At 40.3% G+C, this 27,066-nt stretch overlaps 1 protein-coding gene across 5 annotated transcripts in view; it reads left to right on the forward strand.

The window, feature by feature from the left end:
• FILIP1 (filamin A interacting protein 1) overlaps nucleotides 1–27,066 on the forward strand; it is a 124,108-nt gene that overhangs the window by 57,845 nt on the left and 39,197 nt on the right. For all 5 annotated transcript variants that reach the window (XM_061358405.1, XM_061358409.1, XM_061358407.1 and 2 more), the window contains 3 exons: nucleotides 4,508–4,786; nucleotides 22,568–22,741; nucleotides 24,668–24,846. In XM_061358405.1, the coding sequence (XP_061214389.1) occupies nucleotides 4,508–4,786; nucleotides 22,568–22,741; nucleotides 24,668–24,846 (632 nt within the window). The remainder of the gene's footprint in view (nucleotides 1–4,507; nucleotides 4,787–22,567; nucleotides 22,742–24,667; nucleotides 24,847–27,066) is intronic.

Below are 27,066 nucleotides of genomic sequence, written 5' to 3' on the forward strand. Positions count from 1 at the left end.
AGAGGCTAAAGTGTTCCCATGCCAAGTACCAATGCTGTGAGCACATATTGAAATAAGTAGCCAGTAATGTTGAAATCAAGGTGACTGATCAGATAAAGACTTCTTATTTGACTGGAGACTGTTTCCAGTTTAATATGCAGTATGGTGAGGGGTGGGGGAAAACCAAAACCAACAATAAAAACCAACAGTAAATTTAAATATTAAATGCTAACATCATTATAAACCATACCAGCTATTTCTTCAGGGAACACAATCCCTTCCACAGATCAGGAATGCTGTAAGAGACATAGAATTGTTCAGTGCAGACAGCAGAGGTCATTTGTTACCAATGTTAGACTGGCAGTGTGCCCATAATAGATTCTGGAACTCTGGTGAAACAACAGATAGGCAAGGTTTGGGGATTTTGGTATTTACATACTGAAATGATTTCATGCAACTGGTCAGAAAATTTTTTTCTTTATTATGATGCCATCAGAAATACAGATGAATGTCCAAAATGATAATGCTAAGCACTCCTTTCCAGCACACAGTATTTAAGCCAAGATCACTGGTATGTTCTGGCTAGTTCAAGCTGCTCTAATTAAAACTCAGTCATCCTTACAGCTGTTTTGTATTCCTAGAGCACTGAACAACAGCTGGATCATGCCGTTGATTTTGGCCCTTAAAATCCTTGGAAATTGCTGTGTGAATAGCAAAACTTTGTCCATTTCTGTCATCATTTAAGCTTGAGTTCACCTGCATCTCCGGCTTCAGCACACACCACCTTTGCATTTGGATAGCATGTTGGAAAACTATCAACATCATAACTGAAGACAGAGTAGGTTTTGGTGTTACACTGATTTTGGCAGGCTTTTACGCAAAGAAAGGCTGTGAGGGGCAATGTCCCTGAGAGTGACAGGCTGTCTGTCACACTTCCAGTGATGTAAGACTTGATGCAAAATAAACCTACAAGCTCTAAAGAAATGTTTTAAAAGGCCAAGTTTGACTTCCTTTAGTGACAATAATATTCTAATTTGCTAGTTGATACAAAACTATAGATGAATTGGTTAGGCTGCTCTGCTGCTGTATGAATGAATTTTTTAAAAATAAATTTCCATCTGTCCTTTATAAACCTACATTGATTTACATCAAGTAAAAACACACTTTAAATATGAATTCCATATTTCTCTGTTAGCGTGCTTATAAACCTACAGTCAACTACTCGGCCTTTACATGGCTTCATGAATTGTTATCTCAGCTCCCACGGGGATTGATGGATAGATGGATCAAAGTGGCTGTCTCGAGTTATGGTGCAGCAGAGTGACACACCACCTTTCGTGTAGTCTAGCATTTCCAGCTAAGTACATCTGTTTGGTTAGACAATGCTTGAGGTGGATGATATGTCTCAGCTAGTCATGAGTTAAATATAAATTAATTGTGCACCTTCGTGTCTAACAGTTGTGTCATCTTACTATAGAGAAATCACTAATGCAGCATGTTACAAAGCAGAGTACACTGTCATGTAATAGTCTTTTTTCAACTGGAAACATATGTAAGAAAGACAGTTTGCAGTATTTATCTTTAAAACCTGTAGGATGTTCTAGAGCCATGAAGCCATTCACCATAAACCATGAAAAACACGTTTGGTTTAGAGATGAGAGTGGCTGGAGGCTGTGACCCACAGAGACAGACGGAAACACTTAGAAATAGAGACAGATTGAATCCCGAGTACTCTATCCTGAAAGGAAGCATGGTTGGAAAGTTTAAAACCCATTAAAGCTAAACAAATTGAAAACCCCTATCTGAAAGGAAACATAGTGCAATGTTTATTTTTCCATTACAAACCTGAGACCTAAAAGATTTCCTGAGGTTCGCAGGTATTGTTCATGCTTATAATGGAAATCTGTTTTTAGAAAGCATAATTCATGTGTTTAATCCAAACTGCTTGATGAAAAACATACTGCATAAGCATTCAGGAAGTTAAAGGCCATTGTATACCTGTATCACATATTGTTTGGATAGGAGCAGACCTACAATGCAAGGAATCTCATCATGAAACTCTCTCACTTGAAAACATAGGGTCTAATTCTTTCCCCCTTTATACTGCTGGATGAATTCCACTGAATTAATGAAGTTAAGACATGAGTAACCAATAATAATAAAAAGACAATTTTCCTGCTGAGTGTGAAACTACCAAAATGCAAGGCTAATGTGAGCAAGAGATTTATAACAGTGGCCTGAGTCAAATAAGTAGCAAGCCGTAGCAGGCCCAGTGTAACATTATCCAAGCTGACTAGGCAATGTATTTTAGGTTTTACCCTGTCACTAGTGAATTGCTGATCTGAGATCCTTATCAGAAAAGTGTGCGATGTTAGTGATGTTGAGAAGCATCTGTTTGACTAATGAACAAACTGCAAACTAAATCCAGAGATGAATTTAAGTAAGAGGGAAGATTTGGGAGCAGAAGAATATTATTCATTAAATCTACTAATAGAAAAACTGGGCAAGTTTCATGTACACAGATCCTTCATCTTTCTTCAGTCTGTTTGTTCAAATTGTAGTTGATCTAAAGCAAGATATTGCTCTCTGCAGATCCTGCTTTCTAGTATTAGGTTGGGTATTTATCTTGGGTAAACTGGATTTAAGTAAAAAGTTGAGGTACTAAAATATATGGTCATATACAAAAGTAAATTGAAGTAAGGTAAGAGTAAATTCCTGATGATTTCCCTTGTCTGTTATACAAGCAATTTCAAGTAGGATGAAGAATATCTGATTTGTAGGAGACCAATTTACCTTTAGCATCTCAGTTTGGCCCTGAATCAAACCTAAATTCACTATTGCCTCTGTATTGTTTATAACAAATATCTTTTGTCATAATTTACAAATTATGATTATTAGATCATGTTAGATTACAAATAGCAATTTACAGCTAAACACTAAAAATAATTATAAAGACCTACTTCATCTTCAAAGAAAGGTGACAAAAACGATAGCAACATGACAGGGTAGCAATATATGGCCATGTATAAATGTGTCTGAATATCCTATGCACATCTGTTTGATGATGGTAAGTAATGAAATGCACACTGATGAACCCATCCTGTCCTCTGTGTCATTGCTAGTCAGTGACACAGGATGAGACCTTACAGGGTAAATTGGATTTTAAGGGCTAGCAACCTCTCTGGCCAATTTGCATGATCAAGGGAAAATAAAGGAGAGAGATATTCACAGGAGAAGACAAGAGACAGGCAAATTAAGCTAATTTTAGTGGAATGTGTTCTGTGGATAGCAACTTGAGAAGGGCTGATGGGTAAGAAAGAGAAGCTGTGAAAAGATTTGAAGATAAAGGCAAGTGGTTTAATTTGATATTGCTGAACGGCATTCAGCAGAAGGAATCAGAGAAGACTGTTGTTTGATGATGGTGGCACACAGCAAGGATGATTTTCACAGTTTTGTGTGACATCAGGGCTGTTACTTGTAAACTAAACAGAGCCAGGGCCCTCATTCTGTGCCCTGGGGTCAAATAGCACAATCCAGCCATGCTCATACTGCTAAACTCTCTTCCAGAAAAGGGTGACTGCATCTGTACCTGGTCTGAGTTACTTCCTGAATTGTGCCCAGGAATTATTTGGGAGACTGGTAGTTTCCCTGGACCAGAAGTGTGCCACAGAGTGTGCTATAAATTTAGCAATACTGTAGGTCAAGTGCCAGAGCTTGGGAACATTTGCTGTCACTGTTTAATTTCCTATGATAGACTAAGAGTGTGGTGTAGATGCTTAAGAGATGTGAGCATTCAGTAACCATGACCTGACATTTTTGAGAAACCCTGAATCTTCTAGAAGGACTGTGATGACCCTCTTAGCAGTTTCATTCTCTCTATGCTCATTTTTAAAACTTCTTTTAAACTTTCCTTTATGATACTTACTGTCTAATAATGCAGTATTTAGCTTAAGATGGAGTTTAACACTTGATTTACTCTGTATTCCTCATTTTTCTTGGTTACTTGGAATAAAACTCAGAGAAACTACCAAGTGAGCTTTTTTGTCACGCATTGTCACTCCATTCTTGTAGAGAATTTATACTCGGGTACGCTTTTCTAAAACTTAATTAAATTCCTGTTTCTCAAACAAACCTCATGTTAAAATAAGATCTGCTTAACAACCTGCTTTGTTTAGTGATGAATTGTGAATGATCAAAATGTTGACTGAAAGAAAGGAAACGCTAGAAAATGATCTTTATAATTTTCCTGCATCACTTTTAACATTTAAGCTCATATCAGCATCTTGGCATGCTTAATTTGTTGCTTTTACTTTGCAACTCTCTTAAATTTATAATTAATGTCCTGGATTCCCTGGCAGCCACACACAGAGTTGTTGAAATGGTTGAGCTTTCTGCCTCTGTCTTTTGAGCATGACAGAATTTTTCAGTTTTTAGAAGATTGTTGTTCTTCCAAAAGGCAGTATTTCCACTGTGGCTTTTTGTAAGTAATTTAGTTTATAAATGCATTTCTATGTTTGTTTCTTTCTAGGTAGGGATGAGATCCCGAAACCAAGGTGGAGAAAGCTCGTCTAATGGGCACTTCTCCAGTTCCAAGCCTGTCATCAGCCATGCAGAGAATGAAAAACTTCAGGAGGATGCCAAGAAAAAGAACAAACCTCATCGGAAGGAAGATGAGGTCATGGTTTCAGCAACTGTCAAACGGCACTCAAAATCACCTGGACCTACTGAACGAAAGAACAAGAAGTCCATAGAGCTTTCTAAAGAGGACTTGATAAAACTCCTCAGTATAATGGAAGGAGAATTGCAGGTAAAGTAAAAGTATTTTAAACTATATTTTCTTGGTGCCTATTTATTTTTAGGTTGTCCAAAAAGCACAGGGCTCAGCTGACAGGGACATGCAAATTTAAGGCAAAGGACCATAAGCTGTTTAATAGAACAGTTATAGTTTTAAGAACTGCTTTATTTAACATCCCTATCTGCAGCTACCAGAGCAAAATAAACGCCCACCAGAACTGATGAAGAAAGGGGAATCTGGAGGTGCTGAACACTTAAAGAGGGGCAGAAAACAACCACAGGGGAAACATTTCAGGGGTGGGGGAAAGACAAGCAAATATAGTGAGTATAATTACCATCATTAATGCTACTATTCAAGAGACAGAACTGCAAGTCACCAATTCTGAAAACGGTCCTAAGATGGTCCCTGGACTTTCTGCATATACAGGGTTCAGTCAAAGCTCTGCCTCCAGCATCTGGCCTCCAGCACTCTGCACATTCCCTTCCTTGCAAAAACAAATTAGTTTTGTTTCTTGTACTTGTTACAGTCTTATCTGTTACTGTTTTATCTGATTAGAAGAAGCAACTGTTTTGTTAATTTCTTTGGCATATGAGTCAACTGAGTTGCACCATTACCACAACTCTCAGATTTCATCTCATTAAGAATCATTAAGTATCACTCTTCCTGTGCATAATTCACCTTCAGTTTCTCAGAAAGTACTTTCAAGTTTCATTAAATATGCATTCAAGCTAAATATCTTTTTTCATAAAGGCAAAGGACAGTTGTTTTGCAGTGAAAGACTGCAGGAAAAAGGAAGAATTATTGAATGCAATTTTGAAAAGAAAAGAAAAAAATTTTATCATTACAAAACAGTATCAATTTTTATAGTGCTTCATTTGACTTTATATAAACCCCTGTATATGTAATTTCCTAAAAGATGGAGTTAGCTTGCAGCTTCAGTGGTGAATAGAGCCAAACCTCATTAGAAATTTATCATGCTCATGTAGTTTAGAAAGATTTACCCTTTGTGGTCTGGAAAGAGGAGGTGAAGAAAATCCCTAATGTTTCCTGGGTGGCAATAAATGTGCTCTTTATTCTTATCGCTGAATAATTCTCCTGTTCAATACACTGAAATGTGACTATTTACCATAGTCTTTGGGGGGGAGTTGCACAATGTATAAAATCTGCCCATGTTCTCATTATCCCTATGGGAAAAATGAGGATAGCTGCCATTGGCACTGTAATGTGGGGTGAAACTCCTCACCAAGATGATACTCACATTTTCTGGGACAATACTCTTATGGATATTCATACAGACAGACCCACAGAGAATGTTAGGCACGTCTAAGGCTTCCCAGAATCACAGGAGGATTATAAAGACAACCATGCTGGTAGCCATAGAGCATGTCTGTTCTGCTCCTTACTACCGGGCAGGGAAGAGAATCATTATTCTTTTTAATCCCTATGAGTTTTTCATTTCACTTCAAAAAACCCCATTTTAGTTATTTGCCTGTTACCTATGTTGAACCGTTACTGAAGCAAGCAAACTATGGCACTTTGGCTTAAGATGAGAGCTTGGCTTTGACACTACAAACAAAGATGAGCCAAGGTAGACTCCAGCCAAAGCAAATACTCTGATGTTACCTCCTGGCTGTCACAGTGACCTAATGCACTGAGTCATTTCATGGCTTTTCATTTTCAGATCAGTTTGGACATTTCTGGTGCCTGGCTGGCATTTTGTTGGACTGACAGATCTGTCTGTGGGTTTATCTTGAAGCCATTTCAGTACTGGCAAGGCAAATATTATACACGCATATATAAGAAGACTTTGTTTTGAGAATAACAGCAGGCTGTACCTGTAGGGAGATCCAATATTTTTTGAAATTGAAAAAAAGGTAAAATACCACGACTGTTTACTCAGCAGCAATGAGCAGGGGGATCTTATGCCTGCATTACCAAATGCAGGGCAGGATGTCACTGCCTTGTAAACCCCAACCAGTAAGCTCAGACACAGGAAGTAATTTGGTCATGACAACCACAGCATTAGCAGGGTTAACTAGTAATGTATACATATGTTTCATGTGCTTAGTTCACTGATGACATAGCAAAGATAGACCCAAGCCACGTTGCTGTTGATATCATAGAATCATAGAATAGTTAGGGTTGGAAAAAACCTTAAGATCATCAAGTTCCAACCCCCCTGCCATGGGCAGGGACACCTCACACTAAACCATCTCACCCAAGGCTTCGTCCAACCTGGCCTTGAACACTGCCAGGGATGGAGCATTCACAACCTCCCTGGGCAACCCATTCCAGTGCCTCACCACCCTAACAGGAAAGAATTTCCTCCTTATATCCAATCTAAACTTCCCCTGTTTAAGTTTTAACCTGTTACCCCTTGCCCTGTCACTACAGGCCCTAATGAAGAGTCCATCCCCAGCATCCCTATAGGTCCCCTTCAGATACTGGAAGGCTGCTATAAGGTCTCCACGCAGCCTTCTCTTCTCCAGGCTGAACAGCCCCAACATTCTCAGCCTATCTTCATACAGGAGGTGCTCCAGTTCCCTGATCATCCTCATGGCCCTCCTCTGGACTTGTTCCAACAGTTCCTTGTCCTTTTTATCGATTCTGAGTCCTTACTTTGGGGCTTTTTGACCGTGGATGTGCCAGTTAACCATAGAGACATGCCTTGGCAGTGATGTTTATATCTTCTTTTTTTAACTTTATTTTGGGAATTTTTTTTATTATAAAGACCTCAGGTAGCTTGCCTGTGCTTTAGCTTTTAAGGCCAAGTTGGACTCGGCCCTGCCTGTCATCAGATTTCCTGGCAGAGCCCCGTGCACTTATTGAATATAGAAAAGGAAAGGTTTTCTTAAATGGCTGAGGTCACCGTAGCCTAGGCCTTATTTTGTAAGAAAACAAAAAGGGAGAAAAAGTATACAGAAGCTGTGGCGATGAAAATGTATCCCAATATACATGGGAGGAGAACTCTTAAGCACAACCTCTCTGAAAGAGAGTGGGAAACAAATGAACTGATGACAGGGATTGATTTTAAAGACCTTATAGCTCAGTGGAGTGCCTTTTTGCTTGTGAGAGTTCACTGCTCATATAAAAAACCAGTGATTACATGGTCTTTAGACACAAATTGAATTTATAGGGACTAAAAATCCATTAAGGATTTCTTCCTATAGCTGGGGGCAGGGGTGTAATTTTTAAATACTGAAAAACTGATTTCAAAAGAAATCCTCAAACACCAGTAGAATAAATTGGACCATGAAGGCATGGCATTAATTTTTACAGTGATTTCAGTCAGTTCATCATGAGTATTATTAATTACAGAGCAATACAGGCAGTGTGGATCTTTACAATGATGATATGAACCTACCTGTTCTCAGATTTTTGTCCAGTGGCCTATGGCTTTGTGCTAGCAAGAATATATTCCTTGTGCACTTTCTGAGCAGCAGCCATTAATCTCCAGCAATATCAACACTGATTTTTAACATTTCCTGATGAGGGGCTGAAAAGAAGATGAAGAGCAGTGTTCTTACGTGTTTACCATTCACTCTTCTATTGATGTATGGAAAAAAAATCACCACAATAACTAAAATAGATTTATGAAGTCAGCATCCCACTACAAATCATTGGGGTTTTCAAGAAAAATAATATGAGTGCTCACACAAAGTTTCAGAACTATAGCTCCCTAGGAAGGATGTGTCCCCTTGCCTGGCACCAGGCACCCCATGGACAATGGCAGGATGTGCTCCCCCCTATATCCTGGTTTTAGCTTGAAGCTAATACTTCTTATCATGTCCAGTTTGATTTGGTTTCTCTGATGAGGTTGCTTGTGAAAAGATCCTTCCAGGACTGCCAGCCTGAGGCTAGTAGTTTAATAGCATTTGTGCCACTGACTACCAAGCTGCAGGTTTCGGCTGGTCATTTCATCCCCTGCAGGAGGGGTTGCTGTAGGGCAAGTACAGGGGGCTGGTTGCTGGTGACTGAAACGGGACAATCATGGGGAAAAGAGCTCTCTCATCCAGAGCCAGGAGGAGCTCACCTTCAGGTGGGCTATAAGACTTTCACTTGACCTGGGTGTATCAGAGAAGGGTTAGCAGAGGTGAGTGGGGTCTGTGTGTTTTGCTCTCTCTGGTAAAGTCCTTATGAAACACTTAGATAACAGTGGCTGTACATCCTGCCATGGAAGAAATCCTCTCTCTCAGCAAACTCAACTACAAGGTATCCACATGGGTATAGGTGATATACTACCAACTGCATTCTAACATTTATAAAGGTATTTTAGTATTTTACCATCTGTCTTTCTATCAGAAGGCTAAGTTTTGTAAACATAAAGGAAAGGAAAATTCTTTACTGTTTCCATTTTTCTGCTTTCCTCTTTTTTTCCTTCTTATATAGCTGCATATTTTATTAATACATTTTATCCTATAGTCATTCTATTATATCATTTTTCTTAATATCTAACTTTCCCTCTTTCTTTAGCTTTCCTCCCTCCTTCTTTATTTCTCTGTTTGTGACCTTTTTCCTTATTCTTTTGTTACTTCCAAACTCAGGCTTTTGTTATCCTCATACTGCAGCTGCATTGACTGAACCATATTCCTGAGAATCCTGGACATAAAATCGTAGAAGATCTGCTGTAAATCAAGCCCCTAAATTCTTTAGGCAACCACTTCATTTAACCTTTGTGATTAATTTATCAAGCTGTGTTTTAAGATTAGGTGGCTTGCTTACCTTGCAACTCTTATTGGAAAACAGTTCCAGAACTGAACAATTTAACATTTAGCAACATTTCTCTTTTAATTTCTAGTGCAATTGTAATTATATTGAGTGAAACCTTTATGACATTGTACTATACACCAGTCATGCTTCAAAAAGCCTACTTCTCTCCCTACTGTTTAATGCCTGATGTATTTGTAGACAGCAGTCTTGCACCCTCTGAGCCTTTGTGGTGCTGTGCTAGCCACACCACATCCTTTTAATTTCTCCTAGCAAAGTAGGCATTCCATGTCGTCATCACCCTTTGATCACCACCAGTTACACCCTGAGTTTATCTTTCTTAATGTCTGTAGCTGGAACTGCACATCGTGCAGTAGGAGAGAGCTCACTGGTGCCTTGTATGTTTGATTTAAAGTTTTCCTTTCTCTGCTGACATGGCTTTACTTGGCCTTCCCATCACTTGTCAGATTTCCATAAGTCAGAGAGTTTGACTCTATAGCTGAGGCTGTGACGTGTTTTTCTCCCTCTCTTCCTCCTCTTGCTGCAACATCTAAACTTTCATGTAATACCTTAAACTGCCTCTGTTTCAAACTTGACTTCCTGAGATGTTGAAACAACATTGTGATAGCCACCTAGGCATTGCTTGGTTAAAAACACCATACTTCTTCTGTGCCTTTCTTAATACTCTTGCATGAATATTGTTAAATACTGAGCTGCCTGAAAGCTCAAGTGAGGAATATGGTTTAGATAAGTGGGTGGAAAGAGAACATGTTTCTTTTGGGTATATTGATGTATAATTATAATAATATTAAGGTAAGAAGAGAAAGTTGGGGCTAGATGCCTTGGCACCTGAGTAAAGAGTACATAACAGCATGAAGGGAAAGAGTTTTCAGACAGTCATTAGCAAAATCTCAGTTTGGGAAGCTGAAGAGGAGACAGAGTGGAAAGCTCTAGTAAAGCCAGAGAACAGTGCATGTAGAGTAGCTTTGTGAAGTGTTTATAGCTGCAAAGTCTTGTTAATTAGATTAAAATGGTTTAGAATTTTCTGCTGATATCATACAGATGAAATTCAAATTCCCTGAGAGAAAAATCTTGGCATGTACGGAGCTGCAGGAAAAAAGAGAAGATAGGGTTAACGTGAGGAGGGAGAGGTGACTTAAGGAGAATGGAATGAGAAGAAAGAGATTGGGCAATAGAAGAAAAAGAGTGTAAGGAAAAGAGGAATACAACAGGGATAAAGGGAGCCAAGATAGAGACATGGAAAAGGGATATAGAAAAGGCAAGAAAATGAAGAGAAGGATGGTGTCCACACTGTAGCAAAATCAGAGCCTAAAAAGTCCATAAAAATATCTGGCATATCAGTACAATGAATTAAAACTTTCTCTCCCCTCTGACTGAACCCTTGTTTTTTGCTTTTTTCTGATGAAGCAAGCTTTTGCAGGACAAAAAAATGAAGATAGGATAGACTTCAGACCACAAATGCCCTCTTTTATTTTCACTGAACCATTTATAACCAGAGCTGAATTTTGTCCAGAATACTATGTTTTTTTTCTGTAATTTGCAATCATTGCTATGCAAAGTGCAGGAGACACTATGGGAGGTAAGCAGGGCTTGTCTAGCTAGCCCCAGAATCATGAATTTTAAAACAGAGCCCTGCTGTTTTATGAGAGAAGAAAAAAAAAAAAAGATAAGGTAGTATATTGAAATGTAGTTAAATTGTGCTATTTAGGCAATTTCCCGATCCCTCTGAAATGAAGGGCAGAGGTACTATCAGTGATAGCAATGATAACCATCTCTTTGGTAATAAAATTGCTTTAGAATTATGTTTTTCAAAGTAATTATCCTCAAAATATCACTGTCACTGGACAGCTGTAGGCTGAAAACCTCTTTCACAAAGACATTTTAAAATCCTTCTCTGTTAATGCGTGAGCTGTACCTAACAGAACTGTATCTATCATGCTATTTAGGCTTGGAGGGTCAAAAGAGAGGAACAATTGGCTGATGTCTCAGATCCATTGAACAGCTTGTCTAGAGAGGAAGGAAGAGTATGAGCAACTTGGTTTTTTTTTCCCCAAAATTCTTGGTCTTCTGTCCAAAACAGAACAGTAAGGATTATCTCCTATCAGCTTTCAAGTTCTGGTTTTATTCCCACTGGGATCAGTGTCTTTAACTGATTCTCCTTTGCAATTTTTTTATATATATAATTTAATATATATATAATTTAATCAACTGATGTAATTCGACTCTCTTAAAAAAATTAGTATTTACTTAACAGAGAGTGTGTGCTCAGAGCAACAGCAATGAGCAAGCTTGTGTCTTTTCTCATTTCCTTGAGAGAAAGCTCACTGTGGGAGAGGACATGGCCAACCCTTTTGTAATGCTAAATGCTAGATGCATGGACTCTCTGGCTTTAAAATATCTGGGATTCTTGGGAAAGCTTGCAATGAGCATATGTCTTATGTGTCATAATGCTGTCCAGTACTCTGAGTCACCAGTTGTTAATTTAATACTGCAGTTGTAGCTGACTCTGGTTTTATTAACTTTGCTGTCCCAGTTGAATATTTATTAAGTTTGTGTCTCCTGTTCTCCAACTGAGGATCAAATAAGCTCTTGAGAGAAAACCAGATTATTTTCCATCCAAAATGAGCTTCAATAAAAGCAAATATAAGTATTTATATAATAACTGTGAGAGCATGGCTATCTGAGAATGTTTTGTTTCTAGGGTTAAAGGCTCCACCTATTGGTTGACTAAAATGAGAGAAATGTAGCATTTTCACAGAGAAAAGTGCTGGCCCTACTGAACATCCTGTGTCTTGCACATCTTTATGAAGTTGCTGTAGAATTCAGTGTACAATTTTGCATGATGTCCAAAATAAAATGAGCTCAGTGACTTATTTCTTAGGTCTGTGCATATGCAGCACCCAAAATGATACACTGCTGAGAATAAAGGGAAGTCCTTTCCTAAGACAGGAATGGCTTGTATTTTGCAAGTCTTTCTTATCCTGGAAAGGATTGTTTTTCGTTGCAAAAAATCAGCATAAATTCTTCCATGGCAGCAAAATGAGTGGAACTGACTAACCCAAGTACAGTTGCATGGTAACTTCCAGGCATTTGTCACTTTCAAGTATAAACAAGTCAGAAACAGATGTATTGATGCGGTCAGCTTCATAATGAAAACCCGTTTCCCCAGTATTGGTTCAGGCTGTCTCAGCATTTCAGGCAAAATGGCATTTTGATGGGCTTCAGAGTCATTCTGGGAATGCAATGGGAGGATGGAGAGAGGAGAGAATGTTCAAGCAGGGTACAGGATGGAAAGGGGAAGGACAGACACAGGGGAGGATCAGGGGGATTTCAAAGACATTGGAGGCTATGAAGGCATCATGGGCACTGCCAGGAGCTCTCAGTCTATACCTTTTGTTGCCCACCCTCTCTATGTCACTTCCCTCTTAAGAGTTTGAGCCACTTCCCTCGTTTCCTCTGACAACTCCTCTGTTCAAATAATTTGCTGCGCTGGTGAGTGCTTGCTGTAGTGCAGTCCTACTGTTCTTGCCCATTCATCAGTCATCAGAAACTTGAATGCACATCCATGTACCACAAAGCACCAAAAAACAGCTTGTTGAAGTCAACAAAACGTTTGGACAAGGGAAAGTTGTGTATACAGTTTATTACACATGTATACACAGTTATGTCTGTTGGTATCCTACTCTCGAGTTATGCTCATGTCTCCACAGAGGAGGCAGAAGGATTTCCTCTGAACTTCATCATCCTGACAGCTATGGCCCCACTGGCACCGTCTTGTCTCTTGTTCCATCATGCTGCACACATGCTCATTTCTGTCAGAAGGGACCTAGATCACAACAGAAAAAAAAACTACCTTGGCTGGTTTATTCCTCTTGGAGAGGTAGTGCTTACACCAGCAGCTTCAAGTGCCTCCCTGAAGTTCAGGTCAGAGCCTCTAATTTCAGATGCTTCAGTTCCTTATACAGGCAATGAAGCACTTTGAAAGAGCAATTTAGACAACCTGAGTTACATGTGTAGCAAAGATACTTTTTAGTTTCCAATGGATTTCAACAAAGTGGGTGATAGCATAGAAGTACATAAACATGGAGGAAATAAAAGAATGCAATGAATGGAGGGAAATGAATAGAATAGAACAACTGCACTGATATCAGAGTGCTAAATTTTTTGTAATATTCATCACATTAGTATCTAGATCTTATATATGCTTATGAATTATGTCTCACAGCATTCCTGGGAAGTATTATTTCCATTATGGAATGGAAACTGGAGTATGGTGAGGTTAATTTTACGCATGAAGCACAAGAATGAGGTCCATGATCTCTTGAGTTTCAGTCCAGACTGGTTAATATAGATTGTATGATTGCAGCCCTGAACTGCAAACACAGTCATTCCTGTGCTGTTGTTAATGATTCACCTTGCTCAGGTGTCCAAGAAGGTGTTTTAGCAGATGGTCCTTCCTCTCCCTGCTGGCTAGTTGGATCAGTCTGTGGTCTCTGCTTGCTGCCAGGCTTCAGGTCAGGTGCAGTCTATTATACTGTAATGCTGGCTGAGAAGTTTGCCATATGACTGGATATGGCAAACCCAAACCAGTGGCTTTAGCCATTGTGATGCATTGCTAAACTATGTAGAACATATTCCAACATGCAGATTCACGTGTGTAACTGACAGGGACCCCTCCTATTGGTCTCTCTGTGCTGACTGGATCATGGCACTGTAATTCTATATGTTGTTGTAACTGCCCCATGGTTCAATAGTACCGAGCAAAGCACTCTTTCAGTGTGAAAAGACAAGACAGGATACCCCAGACCCTAATAATTCTGAAAACATCAAGCAGTGTGGAGTTAATACTTCTTGGGGGCCTTGCCATGGGAATTTTCTGGCTATGGCCCAGACTACAGATAATTAATTATCTCAGTGAAAGACTCTGGTGGCCTGTTTTCTTCAGGAAAAATGTGACATCATCCATAGAGCTCTCTGGCAATAAAGCAGAACAAAGCTGTGTGGGCAGGAAATAACAGACAGATGTCTTCTAGTGCTCATTTGATCTGTTTTGAAGCTTGCTGTAAGAAGTAATACATTACTCAGTGCTGCTTCTCCTCAGCTCTGCAATCTTTAAGGTGGACTTTTTTAAACAGAGAAGTCCAAACTAACCTCTGATGTAGCTCTTTTGGAGCTGCTTCAGAGGGTTTGTGTAGTGGATGAGCTGGTCTATCATGTGTGTCTCTTCCAGTATTAATTTTAGAAGGACTTTCTATGTTATCAATGCAAGATAATGCACAACAAAATGAAATATACTGTATAGCTCCAAATCAAGGCCAGAAAGTTCTACCTGGTGTGGAGAAGATAGAACAATTCTATTTCATTTCCCCAGGGTCACGAGGGAACACTTACATTTCTGGATATATTTCACTAAACTTTTGTATAAAACAAAACAAAACAATGCCCACTGATGGTCACTTTTCATCGCTGAAAGCACCTCCTTACCTTCAAATTAAATCATGTACATATGCCTCAGTCCAGAAATGCTAAAAGAAATTCATGTAAGTAAACTCCATAGTTCCAAGTATTAGGAAACTAAGCTAAGATGAAAGGCAAGAAAGAATTTTGCTGTTTGTCTTCCTTGAAAGAAAAAGCTATGTACACATGTCATAAACCAGCATTTTGCATAGCTAGAATAACTGAGTGATATAAACAAGGCTACTTCAGATATCTGGTGTAGGAGAGAAAAATATTTATTGAGGTTTTAGCAAAAAGGAGCCTTGTACATACTCTATACAGTGGAGCGTCTGACTTCCCAGCTTCAAAGCATGCTTTGTACACTGAGTACATCTGAGCTGGAAGATAAATTGCTAACCAATCCTCAAATATAGGGATAGTTTGAGGAATCAGGCCTTTAACAAAAGTGTCATTCCAGTAGGCAGGGGTAATTTTATTTTTTCTCTATTCATATTTGTAGTATCAAGACACAAAATGAAGAAGGTGCACTTTCCTTTTCATTATTTGTATTCCTTCCTAAAGTAAGAAAGGAAGTGAAGTGACTGAGTTTAGATAGGGATTAGTGGACTAGTGTTAGGAAAGTTTTGCAGATACAGGTTTTTGAGTACAGTTGCCTGAAGAGGCTTTCTTCATTAAAGTGAACTAAGTGAATGCACAATATTCACTTTCTGGGGTGTCTAATGGGAATTTTCAGAAATACGTCTATTTCTGCCCTGCAGTGACACAGCATGAGCTTCTGGATCGTGCAGTGTGAGAACATCCTCCTGATCCCCCTCAGAAGGATGCCTTGAGTGGTATGTTTCTTAGCTCTAGGTGAAATGTTTGTAAAGTCTACTGGAATTTAGGAAATCAGCCACTGGTATGACCACAACGTTACATGGAGAACCTGTGACATTATCTAGTTTCTGATGCAGTACAGAGCAGCTGTTGCACTATAAATAACCTGAACTGTGTGCAATGCAAGTAACAACAACACAAGTAGAAGTAAAGGTTCTTCTCTGTGGTTTGATAGTTATTTCTTGCCATTAATCACTGACAAGAAAAATATGACTTCATAAACATGAAATCTCCATTATGTGCAGGCATAACAAAGTGTCATGATAACTGAGAAATAAATAGTCAAAAGCTGGGAATACCAGATCTTCCAAATATTACATGTATTCCTTGTAAATACCTCTCCTGCTCCCAAATTTGCAAAACTTTTTCTATCAATTGAGGGGAATGGCATCATGTTATTGAAATATTTAGATTGCTCTGAAGTAGTTAGATATATTGTAGGTGCCTCCAAACATGAAGCTATGAAGGAAACAATTACTGGTAGCCAATTTTGAGAGAGGCACACTGAATTTGTGGGAAGGCGACTTACAAACAAAATTCAGAATAGCATAGAAGATGTGCTGGCAAAGGATCTTGAGGTGGGTTTTACCCTCAGCTGACAGTGATTACTTTGACTCCATTCATCCCATCTTGAATACAACTGATTTTTTTTCCGATTTAATAGATGCCTTATATGAAACGAGTTTGATCAGCTCAGTCCCATTTCCCAGGTGACAAATTGCCTGTAGCAAAAATCCCCTGTTTAATGGCTGCTGAATTTTGCTAGCAGTCTCATGGGAGAGGCCAAAGACTGTGGGAATGGGGAGAGAAGGCTGTAGTAAATTGGCAGGGCAGGGCATGAGGAGGAAGCACGTCCAAATGCCTGGCTTGTGTAACGGTCTTCCCATTGACCAAGAATTTGGTTGCTAGGCTGCCAGTCCCCTTTTACAAGCAGCAGAGTCATGCTATTGTTTCCTAAATGGTTTCAATTTTATGCAGGGACCTCTTTACATCCTTTCTATATAATTTAAATATTTTACTAGTCACATAGTAAAGCAAGATTTGGAGCTCAGACCCGTGCTCTGCTCAAGCTAGTGAGGAAAAGAAAGCCCTCCTCTTTTATTCTTCCAGAAAGTGTTTCAGGGTAGTCCAGACTTCCAGCTGGGCAGCTAGCATGCTCTCCTGAGGGAAGGGCGACATTGTCTCATATTCTCCAGGTAGAAACATAGACCCCAGCATCTTAAAAAAATCCACTAATCAGTAAGTAGTAGAAAGGAGGAAAAGAAGAGTGGGCAAAGATGTGTGAGACTGCAGTGCTCCACAGCACTTCAGCCCCTCCATGGACATACTCAAGATCTGAGGTCATCAGCCTTTAGATTTCGGCACCTCCAGTAAGTATAAAACAAGGCTCAGATACAGTTCAACTTTGCAGTTCTTCTATTAGCAAGGAGAGCTGAAGGAGTTAACTGAGTACAGTGTCCACTTCTAGACCCCACAATTCAACAGAGATGAAGACAAGCTGGAGAAGGCCCAAAGGAAGGACATGAAGATGATCAAAAGGCTGCAGAACCTATCTCATGAGGAAAGACTGAAGGAATTAGGTCTTTTCTCCCTGGAAAAGAGAAGGTTTGGGGGGGATCTTATTGGTACTTAAAGGGCAGCTACAAAGGATAGAGGTTCTCTCTTCACAAGGGGCATCATGGAGAAGACAAGAGGCAATGGCTATAGGTCACACTGGGAGAGGTTTCTCTTAAAAAAAGAAATAATTTTTTTACAGTGAGAACAATCACTGCAACAACCTTCCCCATGGATATGGCATAGTCCCCATTTGAAGCTGTCAAGATGCAATTAGACATGGTGCTAGATGATTTCATCTAGGCTCCCTTTCCCATGAAAGGTTGGACCAGATGATCTTCTGAAGTCTCTTTCAGCCTGAGCTGTTCTATGGTTCTGTGAGATTGATGAACAGGGAGTCTCTAAACAGGCTTCACTCCTGGAGAATATGAGTGTGGAAAAATACCTCACAACATATGTGGCCTTCTGTGTTTCTTGCCTTGAGAGTATTACTAGGAGGTAGCGCGTCCTCTTCATTAATCTGTTGTCCTGGCTCCTACTGTTGGGGACACTTTATTCACAGAAAAGTATGTTTATTTTCAAGAATCCACAATCTGAACAGTATAAAAAGTTAGCCTGAAGACTTCCGTAGGACAATTTAAGTAATGAAAAAACAATAGAAGTAAATATATGTATTTACTAAATTCTGTATCTTGACATTAAAGAGCTTCTCTGACTAATTGCAGTCTTTTGGACTTACGCAAATAAGTTTCATTGTGTTACAAGCTGTTGCAATATGTGGTCTTCTCATGCTTGAATACTCTCCCTCATCAGAGCATCAACAAAACAAGACAAAAAGGACTTGAGAGATGGCTTTCCTGTGCCAAACACCATGTTCCCTCTACCAGAACAGCTAACAACTTTGTTCTGGGATTTATGTACAAGTTTACTTCCAATTTGAAATCTCTTCCTTGTGTTTGTCTCCTAGTTTATGATTTATGCCAAAAAATATTGTGTTTTGAGACAAGGGAGGCACCTACAATAGTGTCCATCATTAGAAACAGCTTGCCAGTATGGTTCCGTCTTCCTAACTAGAACCTCTCACTTTGAGCATCTCATACCTCTTTCAAGGTACGTGTGTTTAAGTAGCCTAAGTGTTCCTCTACAGGATTATTCTGATTTGTTTTCTGACAATGGTCTGTATCCCACAGCTTAATATAGTGATAGTTGTTCACCCTACATTGAAAGAGAACATTTCAACATGAGTTCTCTTCTAGTTTTTGAAGTGGAAAATTAATCATTTGGAGAAAACATGAAAGCACAAGTTATACAGGCCTGCTGTTTCAGCTCTTTCCCTCTGTATTATACAATCATAGAATAGTTAGGGTTGGAAAGGACCTTAAGATCGTCAAGTTCCAACCCCCCTGCCACGGGCAGGAACACCTCACACTAAACCATCTCACCCAAGGCTTCGTCCATCCTGGCCTTGACACTGCCAGGGATGGAGCATTCACAACCTCCCTGGACAACCTATTCCAGTGCCTCACCACCCTAACAGGAAAGAACTTCCTCCTTATATCCAATCTAAACTTCCCCTGTTTAAGTTTTAACCCATTACCCCTTGTCCTATCACTACAGTTTCTAATGAAGAGTCCCTCCCCAGCATCCCTATAGGTCCCCTTCAGATACTGGAAGGCTGCTATGAGGTCTCCACGCAGCCTTCTCTTCTCCAGGCTGAACAGCCCCAACTTTCTCAGCCTTCATATGGGAGGTGCTCCAGTCCCCTGATCATTCTCGTGGCCCTCCTCTGGACTTGTTCCAGCAGTTCCATGTCCTTTTTATATTGAGGACACCAGAACTGCACACAATTGAGGACCTGCGGATTGATTTCATCAGGTCCCATGGGCTTGTATTTTCCTGAAGAGTTTCAGAGAGGCTAACTGGAGTTTGCAAATCCCGAGGCTGATGGGAGTTCAAGATGTCGCCCGGGCCCCTCTCTGATCGAGGCTGGCTACGCTTCAGAATCTTCCTATGCTGGGGCTTGTTGCTGACCAATAAAAGCAAATTTGTCCCCAGTTTATTATTAGCATGAGGCCCTCTTTTTGCTCCAATGCTTCCTAGCAACCTGAGTGTCTTTTTGTTAGTTTGTCTTTCACAAACTGTTATCATAAATCCATTGAAACAAGAGTATTTGGTGAATTAGCTGACACCCTTGTAAAGGTAATGATAGGAGCCATGGTCAAGCCAAGAAAAGGCAGAAGGCACCTTGCTGTGCTAACGTGATCCAGATCCCAAGTGCCTGCAGGGCATGGGGTGCCCAAGAAGGGGCATGTGAGTGGGGATCTGCCTGCTCTGGGGATGGTGCCACCCAGCCTGTCCCTGGGCTGGGTACCCTCCCCGGGGCTGCAGTGAGGGGTTTTCAGAGCTGACAGCCCTGCCCTGTTCTCTGGAGTTACCTGTGTCACTGCTTCCTCTTAAAGATGAAGCAATGAACAGAGTTTCCTTCAAAGCTCTGAACAGAACTTCGCTACTTTTTTTCCTGGTTAGGGTGCCAGTTCCTGCTTTCAGCATCACTCACTCCCCTGGCTCAAATACCGCTGCTTCTTGGGGGACTCAAACCTACGTTCCAGGAACCTTTCTTAGATGACAAGTTATAAGCCATTTCAGGGACTCTCATTCTCTCCTGCTAAAGTTGCTGTTTTAATCATCGATGATTAAAGACTAAGAGGCTGGAAGTACACACATCAGTGCACAGCTGAACAGGGGTTCGGGCGCTCACTGCGAAGCGACGAGTTTGGTTCCTCTGTCAGCTATTACTGTATTAAATAACCATTGCAGGGATGAGAGTCCAGATCTTTTACTCTCTTGAGCCATAGTGTTAAATCACCCAGTCCAAGCTGTCTCTGCTGTCTCTGCCTGGCCCTGTCAATGTTTAATTATGCCATCTGGGGCCTGACAGGCCCAGCTTTGACAGGAGAGACTGAACTCATCCTCCCTTCCCAGATAGCCTAGGGTCCAAGGTGTGCCTGTCCCTGAAGGAAAGGGGTATGTGGGGCAGGAGCTTTCTGTGCTAAGGACCAAAATGAATCAAGGTTTCAGAAGGCTTGGCTGCAGCCCTTGGTGCAGACAGTAGAAGGGGGCTGCCCCCTCATCCTACTGTTTTTCAGTGCTCCTTTGCAAATTGATTAGAAGAATCAATTGTGCCCCTTTGTCTCAACATGGTGCTCCTTTGTGTACTCCTTTGAGGTACACAGTGGGACACCAAATTCATTCACTGGGGCAGGATGCAGATATGGCCCCAAAACTGTCTGTTCCTAAAAGGACTTAAGACAATGTGTCATAAAACCTGAGTATATTTATAAATCCCCCCAAATTCCCATACTACCCTGTTAGGCTTTTTATGGGCTTTTTCTTCAATACAGAAGCATTAGCCTCATAGTAACAAAGACACTATATTAACTGTTATTTTTACAGGGATGTAAAAAATGATATATTCCTGAACCTCTCTAAAACTTTCCTAAAATAACACTATTTCTGTACTGAGAGTGGTGTATTCCCAGGACATGATGTAGTGAGGTGTACATGCTCTTTTGGCACTCTTTGGGACTATCTCACGTAATTCACTTTTAGTTTTGACATGCATGAGTGATGCACTTTTCCCACGCTCATGTTGAAACAACATTAATATCATTCTAGCAGGTATTGTGCATCTTGCACACATGCGCAAAGCTTTCATTTAAGGCTGCAAAATGTTGTACAGAGTAAGCCTCTGCAGCTAGCTTTTTATAATAGGGCTAGTTCTCAATTGGATGGCATGGTCTTTGTCTCAAGTTCAGATTTTTTATTTGCATGTTGCTTTATTTTATTAAAAATATATATATTTTGTTATTTGCTGAAATTATGTACTTGCTCATTTTAAAAGCAGATGATTTTGTAGAGCTGCCATGCCTCTGTGGTACTGGGTAAAGATTTAAGATTTACTACATGGATAATACAGAGTGCCATTATGAACATTATGGGAGCATATGAAGCATTGGTCAGTTCATAATTCCTAAACAGTTATTGTTTACGTAGGGGTGCTGCATGTAAGGGATTTTTGCTAAAATAGTCATAAAACCTTCCTTAGATCTTAATTTGCTTCCCAAGCTCACATGGATTGACTCTCTAAAGGGAGAGAAAAATTGTTGTCTGTACTTCTCTGCCCCTCATCCCTTTGGGCTTGTAAGAGATGCTTTCCAGGGAAACCTGTGAGCAACTCTGTGCCCCACTGAAAACTTGTACCTTTTACAGCCCCTCCCTGGACTAGGCCTTGTAAACCTGCCTTGAAGGACAAGCAAGTGCTCTGTCCCCATTTTATGAAATGTCTTGGCGGATGTTGGCAAGTGTCATCAGAAACAGAGCTCAGGATTAAATGTTTGTCTGCAGCATAGCCCTAAAATGCGCCTTATTCATAGCCAGGTGGACTTGCAGAGCAGTCTCATCATGCTTGGATGCCTGACCATGCTGCCTGAAACTGGGGGCTCCCACCCAGGACAGGGACCAGGAGCTGGGAGCTGCACTCTGCTCAGTCACAGGAGCACTGCTGCTCCCAGGTATTCTCCCTGCTCCAGTGTCATCAGCCCTCCTATGCTTCTGGGAAGGTTTGCTCAGCCTGTTTGGGTCTGCTGCCAGTTATCCTGGTTAGCCAGGGTCTGTAACCTTTCTAGGGTTTTCTTTAAACAAACAAGTTAGAAAACCTCATTTTAAAAGTTACTTGAAGAGACTTTAGTCACAAAGTCAGGTAGGAAATGGCTGGGAAGTACTTGATTAGAGGCTGTCTGAGAAATATTAATTCAGCTCACTTGTGCTTCTTGTACTCATCTCCTTATCCCAGGCAGGGGACAGCATGGGAGGTGAATAAGATGAAGTATATGAAGAGTGTGGGTGTTCCCTGGATATAGTTGCAACCCACATAAAAATTTATAGTATTCAAATGTAACGGCAGGCAGGAATAGAATAATTTATGCCTACAAGGATGACACTGGGATTGCACAGGACATGTTTACTGTGATGTCTCCCAAAGTGTTCATATTGGCATTGGCAGCCTGGCATTTTTCTAATTTATTTTATTATTGTGCGTGCAGTCTGTACATATGAAATGCCCCTGTTTTCACTGTTGGTTAATAGGTTGGCTTATGGTAGTGATTTGCAATGTTACAGGCAAGGGAGGATGTGATCCACATGCTGAAGACAGAGAAAACCAAACCTGAAGTTTTAGAAGCTCATTATGGATCTGCAGCTCCAGAGAATGTGCTCCGAGTGCTACACAGGGACGCCATCCTTGCCCAGGAAAAATCCATAGGGGAAGATGTCTATGAGAAACCAATTTCAGAGGTAATAACTTCTTGATTTTTGTCATTATGTCTGTGCAGAAGGAATCCTAACTGGAAGTGAGACTTCACGTCTTTTGGATTTGTGCAAAGCATGCAAGAGGGCAAGACAGCATTTGTGCGAGTTGTGAGAAATCAGAGAAAAATTGAATGTTCTTGTTCACTCAACTGCAGCATAAATTATAAGCGAAGTCACTGGGTTTGATGACAGAAAATAAAGAGCTTGTATGCTTCTTAGGGCTGGTGCTGTTAAGCAAGAACAAAATCAGCAGGTATTACATTTCTGTTTTTTAAATTCCTTAAATTCTAGGCTCTCACCTCTACTGCTCACAGCACTGGTAAGCACTCGTTGATTTTCTTGGCATACTAGACCACTATCATGTGGGTAGCTAGCAGAGATGGACCATATTTATGGGATCATAAATCTGTGATCCTTTTATGTCACTTACTTAAGCTGTAGTACTGCAAAATCAGTTCAGCCTCTAAAGGAGAACAGCAGGACTTGATCCCTTGCTTTAAAATCTAAGTAGTAAATGAACGTAGGATAGACCTGGGAACGTCTGAGGCCTGCATGAGTGCCAAAATAAGCAGCCACTGCTCATGTTTATAAATTAATAACAGTCCAGGGCATGGAGAAAGTACATGCAGTAACATACAGTATAATATACTATAGTGCCTACCTAAATCTTCATAGTTCCTCCTATTAGAACATTTAATTTTTTCACCACAAATTGCATCTACCATGGGATATCTTTATACTGCATGTTCTCATTGAAGCATCTTCTGCAATTTTGGGGATGGTAGTAAATCAGGAAAGCAAACATTATCATTTTGGAGCATGCATGAAATACTGTTGAACAAGATTAAAAGAGCTTTGACAGGAACCTCAGTGGAAAACTTTTGTCATATGTAGGTCCACTGGGGTTACGTTTGAGCTAAAATAGGACAATGATAAAATTTCATAAGTGCAAAAGATCTGTTCTCAGAGTAGTTCAAGGCTGAACCCAGCCTGGCTCCTTTATAAAATGCAATGACTGTTTGACTTTGCCATAGTCAGCTTCTGGAGGGCAAGTCACTGTGGCCCTCCAGTTCTTATCTCCCTCAGTTTGCAGAGACACCCTGTGAAACAGCAATTGCACAGGGCAGCTGGGGCTAAGGAAGATGCAATTCTCACAGGGTAAGGGCTGGGCGTGGCAGGGGAGGGGGCAGGCAAGCAGAGAAGTGCCAGGGCTAAAGACTGTTTTGGCAGGGAGGAGGATGGAGTTTGCCATCTGCTCCCAATAAACAGTGAAAGAAGCAACATGAATAGCCATAGTGGCTTTGCAGTGCCCTGGCAACTTCTTAGACACGCCTCCCTGGAGAAATTTCTGTCAAAAACAGGCTCTGGGGAAAACTCTAAGGCTTACCATGAATTGTATTTAGTAATATAAAACTGAATCTGAATAGTTTAAGGCTTTGTATCCCAGCAGTCCTACAGGTACATTGAAGGTGCATAACTCAAATTTCAGTCTCGAGCTTATACCTTACACTGCACATGTAGGTGTCTTAGTCCTCATCCAGGTACATGAACTTGGGTTCTGCCCTGGCATTAGTTGCAGCTTTTCCTGTATGAAATGAGGAAAGTGTGCACATCACTTTGCCAGAGAGGAAATTCTGCACTGGAACAATATTATTTGTTTACCCTAAAACTAGGTGAAGTTCTATCCTTTGTGTATCTGAGAACTCTGCAAATGTTCATTGCACACATGCTGTCCAAAGAAATCACTGCTTTTACAGGACAGTTACTCTTATTTCTAGTCACTGCTTTATGTAAAGCCCAAGACATAAAATTATGGGACTTGCATTTACCAAACACAACATTGTTGGTTAATAAATCAGATGAAGTAAGCAAGGAGACTTAAAACAGTATATTCTCCTTTCCTACATCCAGCTGGACAGACTTGAAGAAAAGCAGAGAGAGACATATCGGCGCATGCTGGAACAGCTCCTGTTGGCAGAAAAGTGCCATCGCCGCACAGTTTATGAGCTAGAAAATGAGAAACATAAACATACAGATTACATGAACAAGAGCGATGACTTTACCAACCTCTTGGAACAAGAGCGGGAGAGGTGAGTATCCAAGACAGTGCAAATATCCCTGGTATTCCGGAGCTTGTTAGTTCAGCAGTAACATGGTCTGATATATTCTGTGTTTAAATGGCGCTAAACTCATGTGTAAACTATTTGCAAATGTAGGTCCACTTATGTTACTAGTAAGTACATTACTGTGCAAATCTAGAGCTGAAGGAATACCACCAAGTGTTCATATAGGGTGTGCTTGAATTAAGAAACAAATTTGTTTTGAATTACTCATGCTCGTTTTGGGTTCACCTTCGGGTAGCTTTTGATCAGATGTTATTTATGTTGGCTACGTTTGAGGCTGGCATGCTTAGCTAAGTGCTGCATTTCACGAAGGACAGGGCACTGTTTGTCACAGCAGGAGGACAGAGTAAGGAAAACCACAACACACATTAGGGTACTGGCACACAAGTGGTAGGGATTTTGCCATGCCCTTCACATTTAGGCTTGCAAAGTCACAAGCCATTTGCATTATTTTTCATATTTTTGGAGTCACATGCCTAAGGCAAGTTCTGTGTTCCCCTGCAAGAAATTATTTTTATGTTTTATAAAACATGCCCAGCCTGCAATGGACTATCTGCAGTGTTTATCTCACAGGCTTATATACTCCAGGTTTTCTTCTTCCAGTGTTTGTACTCCTTGTGGGAGTAATTTGTTCTCTGAGGCTCTACGGAAACAAAAAGCACCTACCGTAGGTGAAGAATGAGCACTTGCTAACAGCCTCAGTTTTTCTATGTGGAATTTTCATGCTCATACCAAACTGCTTGAAATCAATCCACAACTTTTTAAAAAAAGCTCTGAGAAAAATAGTAAGGCAAGTTCAAAGAAGAAATGCTTTTGAGGAAACCACAGTCTGGTGGTGGCAGGCATTTGCAAAAAGCCAGGAGCTAAATTGTTTAGTGTATTTCCTGAGCGCAGTTCAGTGCCAGCTTTGAGTAGGTGGCACATGAGCTACAGTGACCATATTTCCTGGTTGAATAGCTGCTGGTTTTCTGTCTCTGCATTTTCCTGGGCTTATTGGAAAACTTTAAAGGATAAAATTGCTTCTGGATCTTAGCAATTTGAATCGTTTAGCAGAAAAATAGAAAAAAAAAGAATTGTTCCATTTCCAAGGAGCAATTTCACATCTGATTCTCATAGATGTCATTTTTTTCTCTATGCAGAATATCCATGTATGTGTGGACATTCAGGCAACTAAAATGCTACAAAAGTAAAAGTGGTATTAAAATACCATTTACATTTGTCTTTGTATTTTATATTCACTTTAATTTGACAATTATTGCCATCTTATTATTCCAGCTCAATTCATGGAGGCTGCTATGTAGTCTCAGATTATAACCTGCTTTGAACAGACTTCCTTCAATGAATTGATTGAAAAGCTTTTTGTCTCACATTACTACCACTGAAATACCACGTCCCACCTCTGTGCACATTTTCTGATACCCTTCCTGCCCTTTCGTTTCTTTTAACCTTCAGGTTTTCTTCATTCTGTAAGTTTTGTAAAAACAGCAATAAAAAAAGTATTTGAACTTCTATTGAATTAGATCTTTCACAGCAACTAAATCCCCCGGCTTCAGTTGCCAATGCCTCTGTACTGGTGACTGCGGGGGAAGAACTGCAGTGCTCAAGCCCTTTGGATTTATGTTGAGTGACACGAGAAATCTGGTGTTTGCTATTTAATCCACTCTGTTTGTCTAAGGCACTAAGAAAATTCATTTCAAGTTTAGTAGTGACCAAGCAAGGAGAACATGGCATGTAGGCAAACACAGGAAACCACTCACGCATGTCTGTCCCTCTTCAAGGTCCTCCTTCCAGATCACTGGCAAAACAAATCAGCAAAGTCAGGATGGTCTGGAAACCACGCATTAGTGTATAGTCTTAAATGATCTTAATGCCTCATCTTTGTTTGCTAAGTGCACATGAAACTGAGGCTGCACCCACATCTTTGAAGGTATTAAAAAGTGGAAGTACTATCTTTCAAGAGCTGTATTTGTGGCAAAGAGAAGGTGATGGGATGACTTCTCAGGAAAGCCCCGCTGTGGTAATCAGCAATAGATTTTTTGTCAAAAAGAAGGAGTTTGTACTGGAAAGATTAAGTTACAGTAGATTAAAACATACAAAAACCCCTCTAATATTCACTTAATCTGCATATTGGGACAGAAAAGTGACCTGCGCAAAGGCATTTCTCAAGGGTCCTGCATAAACATTTTA

The sequence above is a fragment of the Neopsephotus bourkii genome, unplaced genomic scaffold, assembly GCF_033783945.1.
Source record: "Neopsephotus bourkii isolate Nb327-2 ecotype Australia unplaced genomic scaffold, CSIRO-AGI_Nbou_v1 NB_941, whole genome shotgun sequence".
NCBI classification, from domain to species: Eukaryota; Metazoa; Chordata; class Aves; order Psittaciformes; family Psittacidae; genus Neopsephotus; species Neopsephotus bourkii.